Source organism: Podarcis vaucheri (genome assembly GCF_965113315.1).
Source record: "Podarcis vaucheri genome assembly, chromosome: 4".
Taxonomy (NCBI): domain Eukaryota; kingdom Metazoa; phylum Chordata; class Lepidosauria; order Squamata; family Lacertidae; genus Podarcis; species Podarcis vaucheri.
In genome coordinates, this window is record NC_138762.1 from 43,811,203 (window position 1) to 43,834,984 (window position 23,782).

The window sequence follows — 23,782 nt, forward strand, 5'->3', positions numbered from 1 at the left end:
TAACGTCCGAGCCTAGAACTGCATGGTAGGTGCCATTGAACTCACCAGGGCCATCGTTTGAGTAAATGTGGGTGGTGGGGTTGTGTGAGCCGACTCTGAGAGCTGTCTTGTTTATGCAGCTGGATGTTACCTGTGCTGTGCGTGGAAATGTCATCCGGATTCATAGACAAGCACTGCTACTACAGATGAGGCTCCTTGTAATGCCAGACAACACTTGAGCATGCACTTGTGTGCTTCCTGGGATACATCATGTCTACCGAAACCCATTGAACTTTCGGCAAGCAGAATGTACATGTGAAACTGCTCTGAGCCAGTCTGAACCTAGTCAAGAAAAAGTGGCCTGAATCTCCTGTGTTTTGCAGAATTACAAAATGGAGTTACAAAGGATCCAGTGCATTGCATTTTCAAAAGGTCTTTGAAATTTTAACATTAATATTAGGTGCAGCTTTGCAAGCCACATTTCCACGCCATTTCATAGGGCTTTGTAGGTCCAACATAAAATACTAAAAACCCCACTGGCAATTTTAAGTCTTCCTCTCTGTTTGTCTCTTTCCACTATCACTGAAGTTTTGAACCTAATATATGTGCTGTGCCCTGTGCATTTTCCATGTGTCTTCCTCCCTTGAGATTTCACTTTGCTACAACAGTATCCTAGAAATGGATGTTTGTGTACCTACAAAAACACCATTCCCCGCCCCCCATCCCAAGATACCAAGGGAATGCATTGGTTTTGTGCTTGCGTAAGGGACACTTTATTATTTTCTCTGGTAACATTTCCTGGGAGGCTGCCACATCTTTATTTTTTGCCTAACTGTATTTTGCAGTTAGGAGAATCAGGAAGTACTGGTGAATGTCACAAGAGGAACAGATACAGGTGGGTCATTTTACTCAGTAGAGTGGTACCTCGGGTTAAGAACTTAATTCATTCCAGAGGTCCGTTCTTAACCTGAAGTACCACATTAGCTAATGGGGCCTCCTGCTGCTGCCACCGCGCCACTGGAGCACGATTTCTGTTCTCATCCTGAAGCAAAGTTCTTAACCCGAGGTACTATTTCTGGGTTAGCGGAGTCTGTAACCTGAAGCGGATGTAACCCTAGGTACCACTGTAGTTTTAGAAAGCCTCCATAGCAGTGGAGGCTTTTCCACTGCCTACTGGGGCACAGTCCTCCCAAGGAGAAGGTCAAGCAATTTGTTTTTGTTTTTTCCCCTCCTAGGATCTTAAAGCCACACACTCTTTCCTGTTCCACACACATGTTATTCTTCTATTAGAATGCTGTACAAACATGTCTGTCAATCAAGTCTCTGCAGCATTCAGCAAACCCTAATCCAAAAGTACAGCTATCGCCAAGAGGATACCCCACCCCTTAGGTTTCTGAGCAGAAAAGCTATGTGAAAGTTTTAGTATCAGTAAGACTGCCACAGTTTCAGCCCCAGTTGTGCAGGTTTCACCTGCCTCTTGTTATAAGAAAACTTCAACAACTCTGTAAGATAAGGGAGGGCTGTTTTATGATCAGTCCTGAGTATACACAGAATTGTTTCCTTATAGGCCGCGCCACCAAATAGCTCACAGCCATTCTTTGTAGCTAGCAAAGAGAAAGGCGTGGTTGCAAGTTTAAGTAACTTATTTTTTCATTCATATTTCTTAAGAGAGATCCATGGACGGAGAGTGTGAGTATATTTCTGTAATACTGATTTTTATTTAATCATTTGCAATTATTTTTGTGACCGGGAAGGAGGGTTGGGAGGGAAAGTGGTGGGAAACATCTGTGTGTGTGTTAACTGGAGCTGTAGGGTTTGTGTGTGTCTATTATGTCTTTATTTCATAAAATGTATACACTGCTTGATTGAAAAAAACAAACAAAAAACCCTCAAAGCGGTTTACAAAATATAAAACAGTTAAAATACTGAAACAGATTTAATCTACCTCACGAGGCTCCAAAAATAACAATCGTGCTGCGTCATCCTGCACTAACTGTGTCCAGGGCAGCTGTCTACCAGCTCCATCTGGTACGCAGGCTGAGACCCTACCTGCTCGCAGACTGTCTCGCCAGAGTGGTGCATGCTCTACGTATCTCCCGCTTGGACTACTGCAATGCACTCTACATGGGACTACCTTTGAAGGTGACCCAGAAACTACAATTAATCCAGAATATGGCAGCTAGAATGGTGACTGAAAGTGGCCACCAAGACCATATAACACCAGTCCTGAAAGACCTACATTGGCTCCCAGTACGTTTCCGAGCACAATTCAAAGTGTTTAAAGCCCTAAACAGCCTCAGCCCAGTATACCTGAAGGAACGTCTCCATCCTTATCATTTAGCTTGGGCACTGAGGTTCAGCTCCGAGGGTCTTCTGGTGGTTCCCTCACTGCGAGAAGTGAGGTTACAGGGAACCAGGCAGAGGGCCTTCTCGGTAGTGGCGCCCACCCTGTGGAATGTCCTCCCATCAGATGTCAAGGAAATAAACAACTATCTGACTTCTAGAAGACATCTGAAAGCAGCCCTGTTTGGGGAAGTTTTTAATGTTTGAGGTTTTATCGTGTTTTTAATATTCTGTTGGGAGCTGCCCAACAGTGGCTGGGGAAACCCAGCCTGATGGGTGGGGTATAAATAATAAATTATTATTATTATTATTATTATTATTATTATTATTATTATTATTATTATTATTACAGTCATACCTCTTCATGTTGCGGATTTTCGGGTTGCGAACGCGGCAAACCCGGATGTGTATACTTCTGGGTTTCGCCACACACGCAGAAGCACTGTCTCACACTTCATGCTTGCGCAGAAGCACCACTCTAGTTGTGGGCTTTTCGAGGTGCAAACAGCACCCTGGAACGGATTGTGCCCGCAACTAGAGGTACCACTGTATTATTAACTGCAGCTTTGGAATCAGGCACATAGAGTGCATTGCAGTAATCAAGACTTGAATTAACTAGCACATGAGCTACTGTGGCAATGCTTTCCTGGTCTAGCAGTGGCCGTAGCTGTTGAACCAGCTGCAGTTGGTAAAAGGCACTTCTAGTCACTGAGACTACCTGAGCTTCCAGTGACAGAGCTGGATCCAGGAGCACCCCCAAATTGAGAACCTTCTCCTTCAGAGGAAGTGCAACCCCATTCAGGAAAGGCAACTGACCAATTTCTCAGACATGGGAACTTTGACTCGCAGTGCCTCCATCTTCATGAGAAGCTCAGCTTTCTTTTCCTCATCCATTTCATCACTGTCTCCAGGCAATAGCCCAGCCTCTCCTGATGCAAAAGTTATGAAGAATTACATCCAAGTACCATCAGCATACAGATGGCACCTCACCCCAAAACTCCTAGTGATCTTTCTCAACAGCTTACTGTAGATATTAAATAGCACTGGAGATAAGATACAGTGAGGGAAAAAAGTATTTGCCTCAGCCACCAAAATACCTTGGGTCAGCCCTGTTCTAAGTGGACATGCATAGATTTATGCTGCAAGTAAAACGGAAAACAGATAATAGCAGTAATAAAATGAAACTCAGTGATTATGGTATTTACTATATTATAGGTGGACTTTTGGGAAAGTTAAAATAAAACAGCCTGAGGGACAGATCAAGGGCTATTGGCGGTCAGGGTGTCTAAATTACAGTGCTGGGGGAAAGTATTTGATCCCCTGCTAAATTTGCCCGTTTGCCCTCTGACAAAGAAATGACCAGTCCATAATTTTAATGGTAGGTTTCTTGTAGCTGTGAGAGACAGAATAACAACAGGAAAACCCCCAGAAACCCAGAAGACAAAAGTCCGAGATTGATGTGCATTATAATGAGTGAAATAAGTATATGATCCCCTATCAACCAGCCAGATGTCAGGCTACCTGGTATCTTCACTGTATGTAACGAGCTGAGATTAGAAGTACCTGCTGTAAGGGAGAGGTCTTAACCTGTAATCCCAGCTCGTTACAGTACCTGTACAAAAGACACCTGTCAATCCAGCAGATTCCAAAGTAGTCATTTCTTCATCAGAGGGCAAATGGGCAATTTAGCAGGGGATCAAATACTTCCACCCCTCACTGTAGGTTCAATGCGCAGCAAGATGGGTTTACCACATTTTGAAGCAAATGAAATAAGACACTGAATTTAAAGAGGGATGCCCCTTAAGACCGTTAAATTCAGAGCCTAAAATTATTTCATTGAACCACTTGGTGCAGGCTGGGCCATTAGGGCAAACTTTGTGTGGGACTTTGAATTTTTTTGCGGGGCCAGCCTGCCCATGAGGTGGTCTGAGGCAGCTGCCTCAGGTGGCAGAATCTTAAGGGATTCTGGTTAATTTTTCTGCTGCAACTTCTTTTGTTGTATGTATCAGTTTATTGATTGTTGCTTGAATTAGGATTTATTTTTAATCCCGTGAGCTGCTTTCAGTTTAACAGATAACGAGGATGTTATCATTTTTATTTCATTTTATTTTAGTAACAAGGGCAACCTGATAAAATAAGGATCTACTATCAGTTTGAGTAACTGTCCTGCTGGCAACATTTCTAAGAGATCCCACAAGTACTGCTAAGAAGCCTGAATTTCCAAGAACGATATATAATTTTCCAAATGGCTTCTATTTTCCATTGTTTGTTTGATTTAAAGAGAGATGATGAAAACTTTCTCAGGCATGCCGGGTGGTTTAAGCATCTTCCTCTTTTGCTAAACCAGTGTTCTTCCTCTTTTTAGCCTGTGACATGTTAGCTCCTTAGAAAATAAAGTCTTAACCTTTAGATTTCCAACCAGTTCCTCTGAATTTTAAAAGAAATCATTCCAGTGGTTTTCATGGCCTTTAGTGCCTTTACAGCATCCTTCAAGGTTTATAAAATAAAAGCACAGAATTCTAGACTTGGAAGGGACCCCAAGGGTCATCTAGTCCAACCCCCTGCAATGCAGGCATAAACTGGATCGTACATGACAGATGGCCATCCAGCCTCTGCTTAAAAAGCTCCAAGGAACAAGTGTCCACTACCTCTCATAGAAGTCTGTTCCACTGTTGGACAATTTTTACTTTCAGAAAGGTATTTCTGATTTTTAGTCGGAATCTCCCTTCTTGGAACTTGAAGCCATTGGTTGAGGTCCTAGCCTTTGGAGTAGGAGAAAGCAAGCTTGCTTCATCCATCAACATGTGCTGAAAATGTTTGAAGTTAGCAAGGGTAATCCCTTACTGGTCTTTGTCCTTTGCAAAGCACTATCACTATTTTGTTATTCTTTTTTACTTTTTAGACAAATGCTAGGGGTGCATTTGAAAATGATGCTGCCAACAGAGGCTTTCCTTCTGAAGCAAATAGCATAGGGTATATTTTCATCCTGCTTAAGGCAAGGAGTTAAATTGTAAAGCTTTCTCTCTCCATCCTTCACAGCTCCAATATTGCTTGGGCTCTCATTGCTGCATATTTTTTTTTAAAAAAACAGTTTGTTAATTGCATTCATGCAATCAGTGTCATGTTGTGTTTGGCCCTATGTACCTGTGCATTAGAGCGTTCAAATTTCAGTCCCATCCTAAGAGTAGGAAGTGAATGCATGGAGTGTGCACTGAGGTCAACTGCACACAAAAATAGCACACCTGTGGGCTATTTCCCCTCCTGCTCATAACCACCTATACTGATAGTAAATGTCCCTATGTATGTTCAGATTGTAGCTGTTCTGTAATAAATTCACCCAGCTCTGATGGAAAACATCCTATTAAACATTCTTAAGGTAAAAAATAAGTGGAACTGTCAGTTTAACACACAACAACAACAAAAACATTTAGGTGCAAATTATCAAAGGCACAAATATAGGGTGGGGGAGACAGGGTGGCAGAAGTAAATGCGAAATGGATTTTAGTTTATCATCACAAACAGATTATGAGGTTGGTTTTCTCTCTCCCCCCCCCCATAGATGGAGCCTACATATATACTGATCTAGTAGAATTAAAATGGGTTCCCTTTAATTTGTATTGTTTTAAACGGGGTCCCCAAAAACCACTGTCATATCATACCTTGCAGTGGTAGATTGCCAAGTAAACTCAGCACCACAAAACTTTTATCCAAGGCATGAAGCCCCTCTTGGAACTTAGTGACTTTTAGATAGGGTGGTAATAAAGCCACCATCAAATCACAGATCAAGAGTTGAAATTATCTGTTTTACCAGTCCCAGCACAATTCTGCATGCCCCCACCCAATTCCTGTGGCACCTCATATTCCTCCCCTCCAATCTCTTCCCAGGTCACCTTACCAACACCCCCTCAGTTTCCCAGATTGGGGTCCCCTTTCATCCCTTCTCCCCTCTCAGTGGCTCCACCTTCTGTTCAGCTTCTCAGGGTGCCAATCAGAGCCTTGAAAAGCAGATAGACTTGAAAGAGAAAATGAGAAACAGAATTCTTCTTCCAACTTCTTCCTTCAACTCTACGTACTTTTGAGAGCAGTGAGTGGGAGGAGGTAACCACATTTGCAACTGTAGGGGAGAATGACCTGGGGGGGAAGGGTAGGCTCCAAGGCTTTGTAGATGCCAGGGAAAGTCCTCATGGCACCATGTTGGATACCCCAGTGAGCCAATCAGAAGCAGTGTTACACCAGAATGGGCAACATTTCTTATTCACCATGTATGACTAAGTGATTCAGGCCTTTGGTCTCTACTAGACCCCAGGAATAGGGAACATCATCTAAAGAACATTTGTCATTTGTGTATAATTAGTACAGTGGTACCTCCGGTTAAGAACTTAATTTGTTCTGGAAGTCCGTTCTTAACCTGAAACTGTTCTTAACCTGAGGTACCACTTTAGCTAATGGGGCCTCCCGCTGCCGCCGTGCCACCACTGCCCAATTTCTGATCTCATCCTGAAGCAAAGTTCTTAACCAGAGGTACTATTTCTGGGTTAGCAAAGTCTGTAACCTGAAGTGTCTGTAACCCAAGGTACCACTGTATATGGGATGTGGGTGGCGCTGTGGTCTAAACCACTAGGCCTCTTGGGCTTGCTGATCAGAAGGTCGGCGGTTCAAATCCCCACGACGGGATGAGCTCCCATTGCTCTGTCCCAACTCCTGCCAACCCAACAGTTCATAAGCATGCCAGTGCAAGTAGATAAATAGGTACCACTGCTGCGGGAAGGTAAATGGTGTTTCTGTGTACTCTGGCTTTTGTCACAGTGTTCCATTACACCAGAAGCGGTTTAGTCATGCTGGCCACATGACCCAGAAAGCTGTCTGTGGACAAACACCAGCTTTCTTGGCCTGAAAGTAAGATGAGCTCCACACCCCATAGTTGCCTTTGACTGGACCTAACTGTCCAGGGGTCCTTTACCTTTTACCTTACACACTGCCACATCTTGCTAGAAATAGAAAGGCAAACAGAAATGTAAAGCCTTTAAAAGTTTTAAAGGGAAGTAAAGAAGCTGAAGAACACTAATCCATTTTCCAGTTTTTCAAAACATAAAAGGGACCAGATGGGGAAAGGCCTTCATTGCAAGTTCTCCTCACCAGTCTTGAAGAAATGGGTGTAGCCCTCCTTCCCAGATTGGAAAGGCAATGGATGAAGAGAAACTGCTTTGTCAGGGTTGCTGAGACAGGAGAGAAAAATAAACAGTACTCTGTTCAAATAATACCACTTGGCCAAGCTAGGTAATGAAAAGGCACCACCCAGCTACTGTATCACTTGGGGATTCCCATTTAAAGAAAAAAGTCAAGTGAACATGACTGAGTCTGGCCAAATGTTTCAATGGCAACTGGAGGTGGGGAGTGGAAGAGAGAAAGACAAAGCTAATGTTCATGTCCATAAAAGCAAACGCTTAAAAAATATATCCCCATATCAAAATCTGCAGGGGAAAACACAACATAATTAAACCACAGAACATCATGACCAAGATCAGCCCAAAATATTTTGCTGCTTCTAGTGAAGGGTGGCGGGAGGAGTACAAGATGTACAGAAGCTGAATGGACCAGCCTTTGAGTCTTACCTCAACCCTGGTGATAAGAGCAACAGGCCTCAAATGTGCCTTGTGGCAACAGAAGAAAATGGCTGGGCAGATCAGGATGAGCTCCACTAATGGGTTGATACACTATTTAGGTAGTTTATAACCTGCTCATTATTGAAATCAGTCCCAGAACAAGTGTACAATAGACAACAAAGCAAAACAACATGAGAATTCAAACCACCACAACAAATCACATTTATATCACCACCCTGCAAGAGACAAAACATCTATCCAAATGGCCAAGTAAAAAAAGTAAATTGGTTGCACTAACAGAACACAGAACCAGTGGGGAGGAAGGGGGTGGAGGGGGTGGTCTGCCCTGGGTGTCATCACTGAGGGGGGTGACAAAATGAGTTTAAAATAAAAATTGGGCTCACAAAACTTTTTAGGAGTGATGTGGTGCCTTAGGCGCCTGCAGATTCCACGCTGCCTAAAACGGCAGTGTGGGACTTGCGTCTGCCTACTGCCTCTCCCTCAGTCACCCAAAAGCTGAGGGGGAGGCGGCGAAGAGGCTCCAAGCATTGGAGAGACTTGCCCTGCCCCCAGCTGCAGGACACACACACACCCCGCACCAGGCACCCGAGCGGATAGCTACACTACTGCCCAGAACAATTAGTCCCACTAGTGCATGGCTCTTCCCCCTCCCCACCCCAACGCCTACCCAAATCTGAATGTGTATACAGGGGAAGGGAGTTGGAAGAAATCCCAGAACTCCACACCGTGGGGATTAAATGAGCGGGAGAACTGGGACAACCATGGACGCTTACCTTGAGCTTCTTGGGGGTAGAAAAGGTGGCCCCTAAATGTAATTAAATATAAATAAACAAATTGTTGCAAGGTGATAGTTTATGAATAGGGAATCTCTTCTTAGTGTGCAATAAGCCTATCTGATGATGACATAATTTTGAAATAAAGAAGTGAGTTGTGTTGCATGCCACCCCAATCTCGGAGCAGTGTGAGATTCCAGAGGTTCTGGGTGTTTACTCAGGGTTCACTTTGGACAGCAGAGACTGAGGTGTCTTTATTTACACACATATATACCACCTGAGCCTACAGTGGAGGGGTTCACAGCATTGGCACCCCCTGACTCTCTGCCCCCCCACCTCTCTGCCTTTCTAGCCTGCAGCTTTTGCATCCAGCTTCTAGCTCATATTATTCAACTCTCGACTCTGGCCTTTTTCTTTCTAACAACCAGCTGAAGGAGGAAGGTCCAGCCCTTTGTCTGCTGGCACAGAGCCACTCCTTTTGTCCCCTTATCGGCCCATGCTTTGTGGGCCATTGCCAGGCTGGCCTAGAAATGAAAGTGGAATGTGATTCCATTTAATAACACCACTCCTACATTTAATCCATTAATATTTGTTTCTTAGCCCATTTTAGAAACTTAGGGATCCTGCTAGGGATCCTCCTGAATGCCAGTGTGCTACCACAGATTAGCCTGCTCCTCTGTTACTCTAATGATATGGAAAGTGCTGGACAAGGATTGAAAGTTTTTGATTTTTTTTCCGACGGCAAAAAGGGGAAGTTGTGGGGGTGGTGACATTTGGCTTGTCTTAAAGTCATGTAGCTCATCTTTCTATGCAATCACAGGTTAAGAACGAACTACTTAGAGGAGCTTTCTGTTGCGTGGGACATAGCCAAATTAACATTAGTATTTATACCAATCATTGAAGGAAGAGGCATATATCTGGAAGGCAAATCATCATTCTCTGGTTTCTGCTTACTGTAAGTTGACGGCGAAGGACCCTCTTCCTTCCTTTTTCTTAATTTGCTAAGTTACAGTTCAGACGGATAGATAGATTGTTTCTTATGAGACTGGCATAAACAGGGAGTTAAGGTTCATTTAGATTTAGTTTTCTTGGCGCTTTCGCCCCACATCTTTTTGCCTTAAGAGAAGGCTGGTATGGTGAGAAATGACAGGAAAACCGGAGGGGGTTGGGAAACGGTCAGATGGGGTACTGAAAGAGGAATTTTGCATGGCTGCATACAAACAATGCAATTGAAGCACATTTAAAGCACTTTTTCTTCAAAGAATCCTGGGAGCTATAGTTTGTTAAGGGTGCTTGGGATTTTTGCTGCGTAAGGAGTAAACTACATTTTCCGGGATTCTGAGGGGGGTTGCTTTAAATGTATGGTATGCATGCCTGTGTTTCATTTCATTTTTCATTTGATAGCAGTATTAAGGACATTTTAAAGTCTCAGGGAGCTTTGAACTTGGCTACAGATCTGCTGGTCAGGCCAATTTCCATGAGGTAGGAACTCTTTAGAAACTCCAGCGGAGGCAATTCTACAGCATCTTCTGTTACCTTGTTTCATTTGTGAATTTAGAAATCTGAAGTCTCTCACAGCAGTGCTATTTTTCTAGAAAAAGAGGTGCCAGAACACCTCCCTCTTTCTCTTAGAATGGCAATAGTGCCCACTTGAGAAAGGGCCGGGACTGAGTTCTGATGAGTTCCAGCTAAAAAAAAACCCTGCCCAACAGTATATTAATCAGATCTACACCAATATGTTATTCTCACTGGACGCAGTAAACAATAGTTCTTCCTTTTCTTTCTGAGACGGTAGTAAAAATCTTTGGGAACTCCTGTCATTTCAGCTTTTCCTCATACAACTTTCATTTTAGATCATTCATCATCCCTGCATCCATGGGCATAGCCCGGGGGGGGACACAGGGGTACAGTTGCCCCCCCATCACGTAAATAAAAATACTTAGGTAACTGACCAATTACATCGCAAATAACTCAGTTTTGTTCTCCCCCAACATAAAGCCTCCCCCCCACCCCAATAAATTCTGGCTACGTTCATGCCTGCATCAAATTCTAGTCAGTCTGTCCCTGAAAGCCTGTTGATAATCTCACCTAGAAATCAGCATCTGAAAACAGTTTTCCGCCTATAGTTGTTTACCTGTTTCTGTACGACTGCTTCTAGAGTCTGGGGTCCAAAGCTTAGTTGTGGTACAGCATAACTTGGGTCACAGCATCATGAAAAAATAATGCATCACCAAGGTCTATGCTCTGAATTTAGCCTTCTGTTGTGTCAACCTAATATGCACTTGCCAGCACATAAAGTGTGAACCAGTGTTCTTCATTTGTTTTATCTTCGCAAGCAATTGATTAAGATGGTAAAAATCCGATGCACATTACACAGGACTGGCTCTGGAACTGCTTTCAATTAATTATATGTTGATTGATTATTTAATTATTGCTCCAAGCACAATTGTGTGTTCACTAATGTTTAATAACAAATTCTTATGCAATTGCTGATGCCCTGAGTATCATATGCCACCGTGGAAGCCATGTGCTAAATTGATTGATAGATTAATGTGGGTTGCAGAATGGGTAGGGGAACAGAACTGTCAAGACAAAGCAATACTACCTATAAATTAAACTAAATCACCTGAACTGCACAAACATCCTGCATTTCTCTCTGTAACTTCTTGCCGTTTCACTGCTTCGGTCAAGGTGGTCTTGGAAAATACAATGCACACACAGAAGAGAGAACTGATGTTCTCCACACCCGTTCTAACGTGGTTCCTCTGGCTCGGCCTCTTTGTGCTTCCTTTTGGTTGTTCAGGTAAGCCCAACAATTCACTGTGTTTGTCCTTATTGACATTCCTTGCTTGTTCCTAAGAGGAACTGGTGTGTGTGTGTGTGTGTGTGTGTGTGTGTGTGTTTAAAAAGTGGTGGGTGCTTCATTCTTTGCACTGAACTCAATGAGACTTACTTCTAAACAAGCGTACACAGGACTGTGGTTTACAATAAGGGAGTTTCTGTGTGAATTTCAGCTTTGCCATGAAATTACCAGCATTAGGCAAGCCTCCCTCAGCCTTCCATTTGCTATATGGTGATGGAATGTTCTGGACAGCATGTGCCCAGGTGTTCTTCAATAACTCAAAATTCTCAGTAGTTTATCTTGTAATGGGATGCAGGTGGTGCTGTGGTCTAAACCACTGAGCCTAGGGCTTGCCGATCAGAAGGTCGGCGGTTTGAATCCCCGTGACGGAGTGAGCTCCCATTGCTCGGTCCCAGCTCCTGTCCACCTAGCAGTTCGAAAGCATGTCAAAGTGCAAGTAGATAAATAGGTACCACTCCAGCGGGAAGGTAAACGGCGTTTCCGTGCGCTGCTCTGGTTTCGGTGTTCCATTGTGCCAGAAGCGGCATAGTCATGCTGGCCACATGACCCGGAAAAACTGTCTGCGGACAAATGCCAGCTCCCTCAGCCTATAGAGCGAGATGAGTGCACAACCCCAGAGTCATCCATGACTGGACGTAATGGTCAGGGGTACCTTTACCTTTATCTTGTAACTAAAACAGTCAACGTGTCACTAGAATCATCCTCCAAACTGAGGAATTGAAAAGAAGCCAATGTAAATGCTGCTCTTTAAAATAGAATCCAGGACATTACTGGCCAGCAAAGATGGAGGAGAAATTCAGTTCTCATTTTAAGCCAAACCTATCAAATTAGCACTTTTCAAAACGATAAGAGAACCAAAGCATGAATCTTTCAAAATTTGCACGTTCGTGATTTTTCGCAATACATTTCTCCAACCACCAATGTTTACACAAATGCATATATGTTAGGGGAAAGTGTGCATTGAATATTCATGAAAAGAGCATTGCAAGAATGCACTGTTTTAGGAGAAATTGCTGGCCAAAGTGTGTGTATACACAAGTCAAAACTGCATACAAATATGTATTTATGAGGAGAAAGTTGCACCATAATAGTGAAGAATTTTCATGCAGGTTTTTTTTTCTTTAAAAAAATCACAAATTGCTGCAGAAATGTGGAATACTGAATTTAAGACTGGAAAATTGAGAAACTGAGAGAACTAAAATTGGCAGATTCTTCCATCCTCACTGGCTAGTTAGTTTATCTGCTTTGGAGAAACTGGTGGGAAATGCCATAATATAAGGTTGCCAAGCATTATAACATTGAGTTTTGATGGGAATGGATCAGTATGGTTTCTCCTAAAGGAAGTCCTGCTTCACCAACGTTTTGGAAATTTTTGAAGATGTAAACAAACTTGTGGGTGGGGAAAAGTCCAGTCGAGTAGGGTAATCCACAGAGAGGCATGTGGCACCTTCACTATACAGCTTTCTTAGAATGCTGAGGACACAGCTCTTCACCCTGGTCTTTGACACCTTATATATGTGTATTTTAGGGCACATCCTATTCCTATGACTGTTATTTGTTTTAACTATTTTAACTATTTAATATGCAACATTGTAACCAACCCTGGGACCTGCTGGGTATAAAATAATAATAATAACCATTATTATTATTATTATTATTATTTGAAAATAATGATAATGGATATTATCTACAGAGATTTTCAATACACTTTTGATAAATCCTTTAGCAAAGCTCTTATTTAGACTTAGCAGCTGAGGATTAGGAACGTTGGTATTCTTATGTACAGTGGTACCTCGGGTTACATACGCTTCAGGTTACAGACTCCTCTAACCTAGAAATAGTACCTCGGGTTAAGAACTTTGCTTCAGGTTGAGAACAGAAATTGTGCGGCGGCGGCACAGCAGCAACAGGAGGCCCCATTAGCTAAAGTGGTGCTTCAGGTTAAGAACAGTTTCAGGTTAAGAACGGACCTCCAGAATGAATTAAGTACGTAACCAGAAGTACCACTGTATTAAGTAAAGGTAGAAATACCTCTGATAGCTAAATCCTTTCACGGACAACTCTGGGGTTGTACGCTCATCTTGCTCTATAGGCCGAGGGAGCCGGCGTTTGTCCGCAGACAGCTTCCGGGTCATGTGGCCAGCATGACTAAGCCGCTTCTGGCGAACCAGAGCAGCGCATGGAAACATCGTTTACCTTCCCACCAGAGTGGTACCTATTTATCTACCTGCACTTTGATGTGCTTTCGAACTGCTAGGTGGGCAGGAGCTGGGACCGAGCAACAGGAGCTCACCCCATCGTGGGGATTTGAACCACCAACCTTCTGATTGGCAAGTCCTAGGCTTTGTGGTTTAGACCACAGTGCCACCCGCGTCCATCATTCTTATGTATTAGTAACTGATTAAACAAGAAGAGAGTAGGAAAAAGCAGGCAGTTTTCACAATGGAAAGTAAAATGTAGAGTCCCATAAGGATCCATAATGTGCCGGTGATTTAAAGCATACATTTTCGAGAGTCAAAGTTGATCCTTGAAATGGCCGAGTTTGCAGATCACACCAGTTTACTCAAAGTGATGAAACTTGGTGACTAGACAACAAAATGCTTCAGTGTAGGCCCTTGTAGAGTAACGTATATTGGGGCACATATGCCTAACTTCACTTATAGATTGGTGGGGTAACTTATCAGGAAATAGAACTGCAGCTCACTGAACACATCAGTTCAGTTTGTAGTAGCTGCATGAGGTAAAAACTGGATGTAGTAGTACAAATAGACACACTAGTAGTACAAATGGACACACTAAGGAATAATTCACCTGCATTGATATTTATTTCAACGATACAACCAGTTTCTCAAGAAGTACTTTTTCAGGGGCAAAAAAGATGCAATGGGTCTGATTATAGAATTAAAGTTCGTGTGTTTGCAGTCAGGGGGAAAGTACCTCATCACTTCATGACTAAGGAGAGATTGAGTGTGAGTGAGATTCATAGACTACGTGGGTGGCAGGTGAATTCCCCATGGGTGTAATGTTGGCGACCTCAGGTTTAGATGGACATTTGGTCTAATCTAGCAGGGCTCTTTTAATGTTTTCATGAATACCAACCTACCTTGCCAAGTGGTTGTGGGATTGTAAGTTTATTTATATGAAGCACTGAGTGCTTTAAAGTGGTATATAATTGTTTATTTATTTGTGTCATGTTGTAATGGGAAATGTAGGACAGGGACTTCCCGAGGATATGTGTTGTTCAGCAGTGGGAGAGTCTACTCAGAAGGTAGTGGACTGCCCTTTGCTGGAGGTTTTAAGCAGAGGCTGGATGGACAGGTATCAGAGAGATGCAATAGTAGTGGATTTCTTACATCAACAGAGGGTTGGACAAGATGATCTTTGAGGTTGCTTTCAACTCTGAGTCTATGAATGTGCTAAGGTTCTTATCATCCCTTCAGACACTGTTATTAAGCTGGAGAGGATATAAGCCTTTGTGGGTTTTCCAGTTTTGGTGGAAGATGTCAGGCTGCTCTTGCTCAGATCAAAGGTACCAGGTTTTACCTTTACTCCCTGGTTGATCTCTTGCTATCACACACATATAAGATTCTTTTGCAACTTTATGTTGGTTTTATGACTCACGCTGGTGGACTTTGCCTTCCTCTCAGGTAACTGGTGTCAAGCGGCACATTTCTCAAATTACTTGGATTAGTGAGTTGCTAGGGTGGGCAAATCAAAAGGAGAGGCAATGCAAAGAGATTGTTTGATGAAGTATTTAGTCCAACATAAGCACAAAATTTATTTAGTTCTCTGGGTATTCAACACTCTCCAGTAGTCAGAATGTTAGTCTTGGACCTTGGAGAGCTGTTTTCAAATCCCAAATCACTGAACAGCCTTAACCAAATCACTGTGGTTTAGCCTCCTTAATGATTCAAAATGGTACACAGTTCCAACATTCCATTGTGGGAACATTAATATCCATCTTCTGGCTGCTTATAAAGATTAATGGTTTGTAACCAAGCCAGTGTGGTGTAGTGGTTAAGAGCGGTAGTCTTGTAATCTGGGGAACCGGGTTCGAGTCTCCGCTCCTCCACATGCAGCTGCTGGGTGACCTTGGGCCAGTCACACTTCTTTGAAGTCTCTCAGCCCCACTCACCTCACAGAGTGTTTGTTGTGGGGGAGGAAGGGAAAGGAGAATGTTAGCCGCTTTGAGACTCCTGAAGGGGAGTGAAAGGCGGGATATCAAATCCAAACTCTTCTTCTTCTTCTTCATACAGTACAGTAAAAAAATAAAAAAAATCTTAATAATAAGGTCCCCAAGGTGCTGACTGGGAAGAACTTATTTTCTTATTCTTTTGTACTTATTTCCCATCTGCTGATGAAGCAAGAGGCTTTAGAGAAGGAATGGGGAACTTGGATCTCTTCATATGTTGTTGGACTGTGGCTCCATCAGCCTCAGCCAACAAGGCCAATTGTCACAAATGAAAGGAGTTTGAGTTCAACATCATCTAGAGGGGCATAAGTTATCCATCCCTGCTATAGAGGGATTCATGGCACCACCACCACCCAATATGAGAAAAATCTCAAGCCTGAATTATGGTGGGACCCTGGACTAAATGGCCTACTTCCCATATCATAACTTAACACAGTGTTGCCAAGCCGTGAGGACAATTCTGCACCTAATCAGAAGCAGTGAAGTGCTAAGGTTCTGCAGAGCACAGAAGTGGCTCCATGAAAGAGGGGGAAAAAACCCAAGGGGAGCCCCATCTCACATATTACAAGCAGAAACAAGCTTATGCTTGTTTATGATATGAGGCGTACAATCATCACATTTTTCTAATTCAGACAGGGTGGGCACACTGCTTTTAGGATCGGCACTTATGTATTACACACACACACACACACACACACATTGAAGGGATGATGGATGGGACCATGTATCGTCAAATCTTGGATGAGCACCTCCTTCCCGCAACCAGGGCATTGAAAATGGGTCAAGGATGGGTATTCCAGCATGACAATGACCCAAAACACACGGACAAGGCAACAAAGGAGTGGCTCAAGAAGCAGCACATTAAGGTCCTGGAGTGGCCTAGCCAGTCTCCAGACCTTAATCCCATTGAAAATCTGTGGAGGGAGCTGAAGGTTCGAGTAGCTACACATCAGCCTCAAAATCTTACTGACTTGAAGAGGATCTGCAAACAGGAGTGGGACAAAACACCTCCTGAGATGTGTGCAAACCTGGTGGCCACCTACAAGAAACGTCTGACCTCTGTAATTGCCAACAAGGGTTTTGCGACAAAGTACTACGTCAACTTTTGCAAAGGGATCAAATACTTATTTCACTCATTATAATGCACATCAATCTCTGACTTTTGTCTTCTTGGTTTCTGGGGGTTTTCCTGTTGTTATTCTGTCTCTCACAGCTACAAGAAACCTACCATTAAAATTATTGACTGGTCATTTCTTTGTCAGAGGGCAAACGGGCAAATTTAGCAGGGGATCAAATACTCCCCCCCCTCACTATATATATATATATATATATATATATATATATATATATATATATATATATGCAGGTTTTGGTGTCTTCGGGTGTCTTCCCGTGTAAGAGTCGGGGTGTCTGTGCGACGTTTCGACGAGGTCTCACTCGTCATCTTCAGGCTGGTGCTTTCGGCTTCTTGTTACTGGAATAGAGCAGAGTCTGGTGTTTGAGTTCCTATAAATACTGTTGAGGGGTGTGGTGTATAGCCTCCAACGTTCTGGGCAGAGAGGAAGTTCCTAGATTAGTGTGCCTTTTCTTCTTTTGTTCCTTAATTACTTGAGGGATATCTTGGGTGATTTCATGAGTGATATTCTGAATACCACTGGGTGGGTCATTAAGTGTAGATTAGTTGCTAAAGCTTTCGTGTCTTGACCTCTTGAGCTTGTGAAGAGTTTTTCTGAGAAGATGGCTGTGCTGCATTTAGTTGTGCTCTGGCTTGGCTTCGTGTATAGGGGCGAGCTGTGGTTTTGTGCCTTGTGCCAGCCAGATCTGTGTAGGGATTGCAGGGGGGTGCAGCATCCGGAGGTGCCACTATAGTTTGGCTACTGGATGGAGTCTGTAATATGTCTGTGGAAAGGGTCTGGGTTTGGGTCTGGTGTGGTTGATTGGTGACGGCGTTCTGTGTGCCTCTGGTTCTGGTGTCGGTTTTTGTGGGGAGGGCTAATTTCCAGATGTCTGGCAGGCGGGACGTGTCGTCACGCTTGTTCATGTTGTGAGGGTGTTTCTCTATCTCGATGGCTTCCATGATTATTCTCTTGTGGTGATGTTCCATGTTAAAGAGCAATTTGGAATCTGCAAAATTAATTTCGTGTCCTGTTTCTTTCATGTGTTGGAAAAGAGAGGAAGTTTTTTCTTCTTTTTTGACGGCATTCTTGTGTTCTGCGATACGTGCATTTATTCGTCTGTTTGTTTGTCCAATGTACGTGGCTGGGCAGATTTTGCAGGGTATTTCATAGACCCCTTGGTTTTCCAGCTGGATTTTGTCTTTTGGGTTTCTGAGGATATTGGCTATTTTTTGGTTGGTGCAGAAGGCTGTTTTGATATTGTGTTTATGGAGGATTTTGCTGATTTTGTCTGTAGTGCCCTTGATATAAGGAAGGAGGGCCATGCCATTGTTTTCTTCTGTGTCTTGGTTTTTGGGGGGTGTTTCTTTTTGGATTAGCTTCGTAACCCTGTTTTTCTGGTATCCATTGGCGATTAACACATTTGAGAGATTCTGTAACTCAGTTGTCAAGTGGTCTTTGTCAGCCAGGCGTTTGGTTCTGGAGATGAGAGTCTTGGCTACGGAGTTTATTTGTGCAGGGTGGTGGTGTGATTGTGCATGTAAGTAGCGGTTGGTGTGTGTTTTTTTCCGGTAGATAGTGTGTCCTAGGGAGCCATCAGGTTTTTTGTAGATTAGGACGTCAAGAAAGGGGAGTTGGTTGTTGTCTTCTATTTCCATAGTGAATTGTATTTTGGGGTGTAGGCTGTTGAGATGTGTGAGGAAGCTATCTAGTTTTTCTTTCCCGTGTGGCCAAATTACAAAGGTGTCGTCAACATATCTGAGCCAAAGTTTGGGTTTGTGTTCTGACTTGTCTAAAGCATTGGTTTCAAAGTGTTCCATGTACAAATTTGCGATGACCGGTGAGAGGGGTGATCCCATAGGTGCTCCTTCTATCTGTTTGTATCTTTGTCCATTGTGGATGAAGTACGTGTTGGTTAGGCAGTGGTTGGTCAGGTCCAGGATGTATTTGGGGGGGTTGTATTTGTTTTGAATGGCTGTCAAGGCTTCATTAATGGGCACTTGAGTGAAGAGAGATACAACATCGAAGCTTACAAGTAGGTCATCGGGATGTAGGTATTGTTTCTTTATTGTTTCTATGAACTGGAAGGAGTTAGTAACGTGTGAAGCGATGGATTCTGCATAGGGCTGAAGTTGCTTAGCGAGAAATTTAGCGAGATTTTGTAGAGGTGAGCCTATGGAGCTGACTATTGGTCTGAGTGGTGTTCCTTCTTTGTGTATCTTGGGGAGACCGTAGAGTTTGGGGCATCTGGATGATTTTTCTCTGGGGATGATTCTTAGCTGGATTTCTTCACTGATAGGAGAGGCTTTTATTTTGGATTTGGTGGTTTTTTCCAGATAGGTGGTGGGATCTGTTTTTATAGGTTGGTAGGTAGGGTCTTGGAGTAGATTTGATAGTTTTGCTTGGTAGTCCGATGTGTTCATCACAACAGTGGCGTTGCCTTTGTCTGCTGGGAGAATGATTATGTTGTTGTCTTTCCTCAGGTTGGTGAGTGCTTTCTGTTCTTCTTTGTGTAAATTGCTTCTGGGTGGTTTGCTGGAGCAGAGGATGTTGGTGACTTCAAGTCTGATTTTATTGGCTTCATCTGGGTCGATTTTGGTCAGACTAGCTTCGACTCCGCATATGATGTTTTCCGTGGGGATGCGTCTCGGGGCGACTGCAAAGTTGAAACCTTTGGAGAGTACTTTGGTTTCAGTTGGGGTGAGGATCCTGTCTGATATGTTATGTACTGTTTGTTTCATGGGTTGTTGTGGAGGGTGGCTGGGCTTCTGGCGTTTCTCTAGTTTGTAGAGTTTGTTGGTGTGTCTGTCTGTCTTATGTGAGGTCTCAGTTTCAGCTCTCCAGACGGCTAGTTGTTTGCATTTGTCCCAGAGTGCAGGGTGGATTTTGTTACATAGTTTGAGGTGAAGAGTGAGCAGATCTTTGTTGGTTTGGTTTAGTAGGTATCTTTTCTTATGTATTTCGTTTCTGATTAGGGATAGTTCAGTTCGTTTCAGGATCCTTTCGGTAGCTGGGGTTTTAGAGTGGAATTTAAGTTGGAAGCATGTGGGAGTTAAGTTGTTGTCTCGGCAGTTGCGTAGGAACAGGAGATCACATAAGATGGTGGCTCTTCGGATTTCTAGTTTCTCGTAGGTTCTTGTCAGCTGGAAGGTTTCCTCCCCGTAGAGGTGAGATATTTGCTTTCGTAGATTTTCACGGGTACAGGAATGCAGGTTTTGGTGTCTTCGGGTGTCTTCCCGTGTAAGAGTCGGGGTGTCTGTGCGACGTTTCGACGAGGTCTCACTCGTCATCTTCAGGCTGGTGCTTTCGGCTTCTTGTTACTGGAACAGAGCAGAGTCTGGTGTTTGAGTTCCTATAAATACTGTTGAGGGGTGTGGTGTATAGCCTCCAACGTTCTGGGCAGAGAGGAAGTTCCTAGATTAGTGTGCCTTTTCTTCTTTTGTTCCTTAATTACTTGAGGGATATCTTGGGTGATTTCATGAGTGATATTCTGAATACCACTGGGTGGGTCATTAAGTGTAGATTAGTTGCTAAAGCTTTCGTGTCTTGACCTCTTGAGCTTGTGAAGAGTTTTTCTGAGAAGATGGCTGTGCTGCATTTAGTTGTGCTCTGGCTTGGCTTCGTGTATAGGGGCGAGCTGTGGTTTTGTGCCTTGTGCCAGCCAGATCTGTGTAGGGATATACACGAAGCCAAGCCAGAGCACAACTAAATGCAGCACAGAGGAACTTCCTCTCTGCCCAGAACGTTGGAGGCTATACACCACACCCCTCAACAGTATTTATAGGAACTCAAACACCAGACTCTGCTCTGTTCCAGTAACAAGAAGCCGAAAGCACCAGCCTGAAGATGACGAGTGAGACCTCGTCGAAACGTCGCACAGACACCCCGACTCTTACACGGGAAGACACCCGAAGACACCAAAACCTGCATTCCTGTACCCGTGAAAATCTACGAAAGCATATATATATATATATATATATATACACATATATATATATATATCCAAATTACTTTAATTTGATACAATTTCTTAAAATCAGGTTTCCCGCTCTACACACGTTTCTTCATAATAGAGGAGGACAAGAGAGAGAAAAGACCATTACAAAACCATAAGAAAGCACAAAGCTCCTTGTTCTCCCCTCTTCCTTTCAGGCTGTTGTAAGTATTCTCAAATTTCAGAAAACCATTCAAATAGCTTCAGAGAACTTGTCCCGGTTCTTTTGGCAGCTGATTGATTACAGCCCATTAGCATATGATGCTCTGGGAGCGCCTCTTGATTAATGTCGATTATCCAGATTGAGGAGGAAGCTTCCACAAATCATACCGGTATCAGAGGCTTGTCCATGGCAGGGGCACACTCCCAGATCGCTCCCATTCTGCCTTTCAAGTTGACAGACACAGGATTGCGCAACACTGAGGGATGCAGTGAACTCCCCAGACCCCAATGAGGAGTATCAAGAGGATTTACATCTCATTTCCTCTCTTTCCCCTGCCTGAACTTCTTTGGAGCCCCCGGAGGCCTACGAAGAACAACCACCATTGATCTAGGGTGGGGCCGGAAACCAGCACTTATGCATTCTTGCCCCTTCCACAGCACTACATATGTCTCATCAGTTGAGTTTACAAATGGCAGCTTAAATGGGTCACATAGGCCACAGTGATGGTTGTATCAATTTTCTGAATATAGTGGCATGGTCATCCACAGAGGGAGAGGGAGCTGTCCCCCCTCCTGATAAACCATAATCCTAACTTTCATTTTAAAGAGAAAGATAATAAGTTTCTAGCATTTGTAGAATTATAGAATAGTAGAGCTGGGAGGAAAGCAATGACAAACCTAGACAGCATCTTAAAAAGCAGACATTACCTTGCCAACAAAGGTCCGTATAGTTAAAGCTATGGTTTTCCCAGTAGTGATGTATGGAAGTGAGAGCTGGACCATACAGAAGGCTGATTGCCGAAGAATTGATGCTTTTGAGTTATGGTGCTGGAGGAGACTCTTGAGAGTCCCATGGACTGCAAGAAGATCAAACCTCTCCATTCTGAAGGAAATCAGCCCTGAGTGCTCACTGGAAGGACAGATCCTGAAGCTGAGGCTCCAATACTTTGGCCACCTCATGAGAAGAAAAGACTCCCTGGAAAAGACCCTGATGTTGGGAAAGATGGAGGGCACAAGGAGAAGGGGACGACAGAGGACGAGATGGTTGAACAGTGTGCTCGAAGCTACCAGCATGAGTGTGACCAAACTGCGGGAGGCAGTGGAAGACAGAAGTACCTGGCGTGCTCTGGTCCATGGGGTCACGAAGAGTCGGACACGACTAAATAACTAAACAACAAGAAGAGCTGGAAGGGACCACAAGGGTCATTTAGACCTAAACCCTGCAGTGCAGGAATCTTTTGTCCAACATGCAGCTGGAACCCACAACACTGAGATTAAGAGTCTCATGCTCAACCAACTGACCTATCTCGGCAGAACATGATACAGTATATAAGGCAAAATGTACAGTCTCTCTCTCTCTCTCTCTCTCTCTCTCTCTCTCTCTCTCTCTCATAAAATAATCTGTTCCATCATTTTGGTGTTTTAGCACCCCCACCTCAAAATAAAACACAACACCTGCGGGTGCCCAACAATACTGGAACTGGAATGTGCGACCTCTACAGGACTTTGGGCCGGAAGGCCAGTACTCAGCTCGGCAGAATGAGTTCCCCCAAATGCAGTGAGGCTGGCTTATCTCATTTTTGTCATAAATAAAGTACCGTGCATTCCCATCTGATGAGGGAGCATTATTCTAAAAGTACCTAACCTCGCCATATGCTCTGGCATGTGCTTTTGCAGTGGCAGGGCTGCCCAAAGCCATTCTGTGAGGCAGAGCAGCAGGTGGCAAACCTCCCACCCGATTCCAGGCACATATTACCCCAGGCCAGCCAAGTTATATTGGGACCTGGGGCAGAAAATCCCACAAGCACCTCTCCCCTTTCCTCAGATGTAAGAATACATTAAATAAGTAACCATTTGCTGTCCCGTCATTGTCGCTTAAAATTGCCTGGCTGAGGCAACCGCTTCGCTCTTCAGCCACTACTGTCTTTATTGACACGGTACAACCTGGTGTGGTTTTCTTGCACACTGCTTTTTAGCACAAAGGTCCGCAAAGCAGTGAACAATGTTACTACTTATTAGTACAAAATAAGCCCATGTATCTAAGTAGACTTCGTAACTTATAAAGTAGCACTATATGCATTGGCAGCTAAGAAGATCAGGAGAAAAGAACTAGATAAAATAGTGGTCAATTGCAAAGGTGATTTGGACATTTACGCTGGCACGCTCTACCTGAGAACCCCTTGCTATGTTATTGTATGCAAAAAAATAATTTTTAGGAGAAGTGATCGTGATTTATTGTACCTGCAGTGCCTGATGTTTTTATGGTTATTGTTGCTTTTCTTTTTGTTCCCTTTGTGAATGATGCCCTGGCCTTTGGCTAGTGCAATAAAGTTTATGATGATGATGATGTATACAAGTACGCTACATAAAATATCTCAATTAAAACAATATTAAACAGTGGCAGGATTTTCAGTAGCCAGTGCCATGGAAAAACGTCAGGAGGCCACAGTGGGCCTGAGCTCTGCTCCCTTTGTCACTGTTTCGGTCACTTTGCCCCTCAGGGAAGCCAGAAGGCAAACGGAGGGATGGCAGAGGGGTCGAGCCAGCCAGTTCGTCTCCATGGACCTCTCACACATTTCATCAAGCCTTTGAGAGTAAGGGCTTCTGACAAATGGGGGAGCCAGCCGTGGGCAATGGACACAGCATTCTGTCTCCTGCTTCCTTTGAATTCAGAAAACTGCTTTCCCCCTCTTTCTGAAATCATGCCTTAAGCAACACCAAAATGTGAAACAACAAC

The 23,782-nt window shown here is 43.6% G+C and overlaps 1 protein-coding gene across 2 annotated transcripts in view; it reads left to right on the forward strand.

Moving 5' to 3' along the window:
- Nucleotides 1-7: 7 nt before the first annotated feature.
- Nucleotides 8-23,782, forward strand: part of CD80 (CD80 molecule) — a 42,593-nt gene continuing 18,818 nt past the window's right edge. The window contains exons 1-5 of one of the 2 annotated variants that reach the window (XM_082220795.1): nucleotides 8-25; nucleotides 120-411; nucleotides 1,215-1,668; nucleotides 9,540-9,674; nucleotides 11,411-11,522. In XM_082220795.1, the coding sequence (XP_082076921.1) occupies nucleotides 11,429-11,522 (94 nt within the window). In that variant the 5' untranslated portion in view covers nucleotides 8-25; nucleotides 120-411; nucleotides 1,215-1,668; nucleotides 9,540-9,674; nucleotides 11,411-11,428. Of the gene's footprint in view, nucleotides 26-119; nucleotides 412-802; nucleotides 1,669-9,539; nucleotides 9,675-11,410; nucleotides 11,523-23,782 lie in introns of those variants that run through there. The other variant, XM_082220796.1, reaches the window with a different exon arrangement.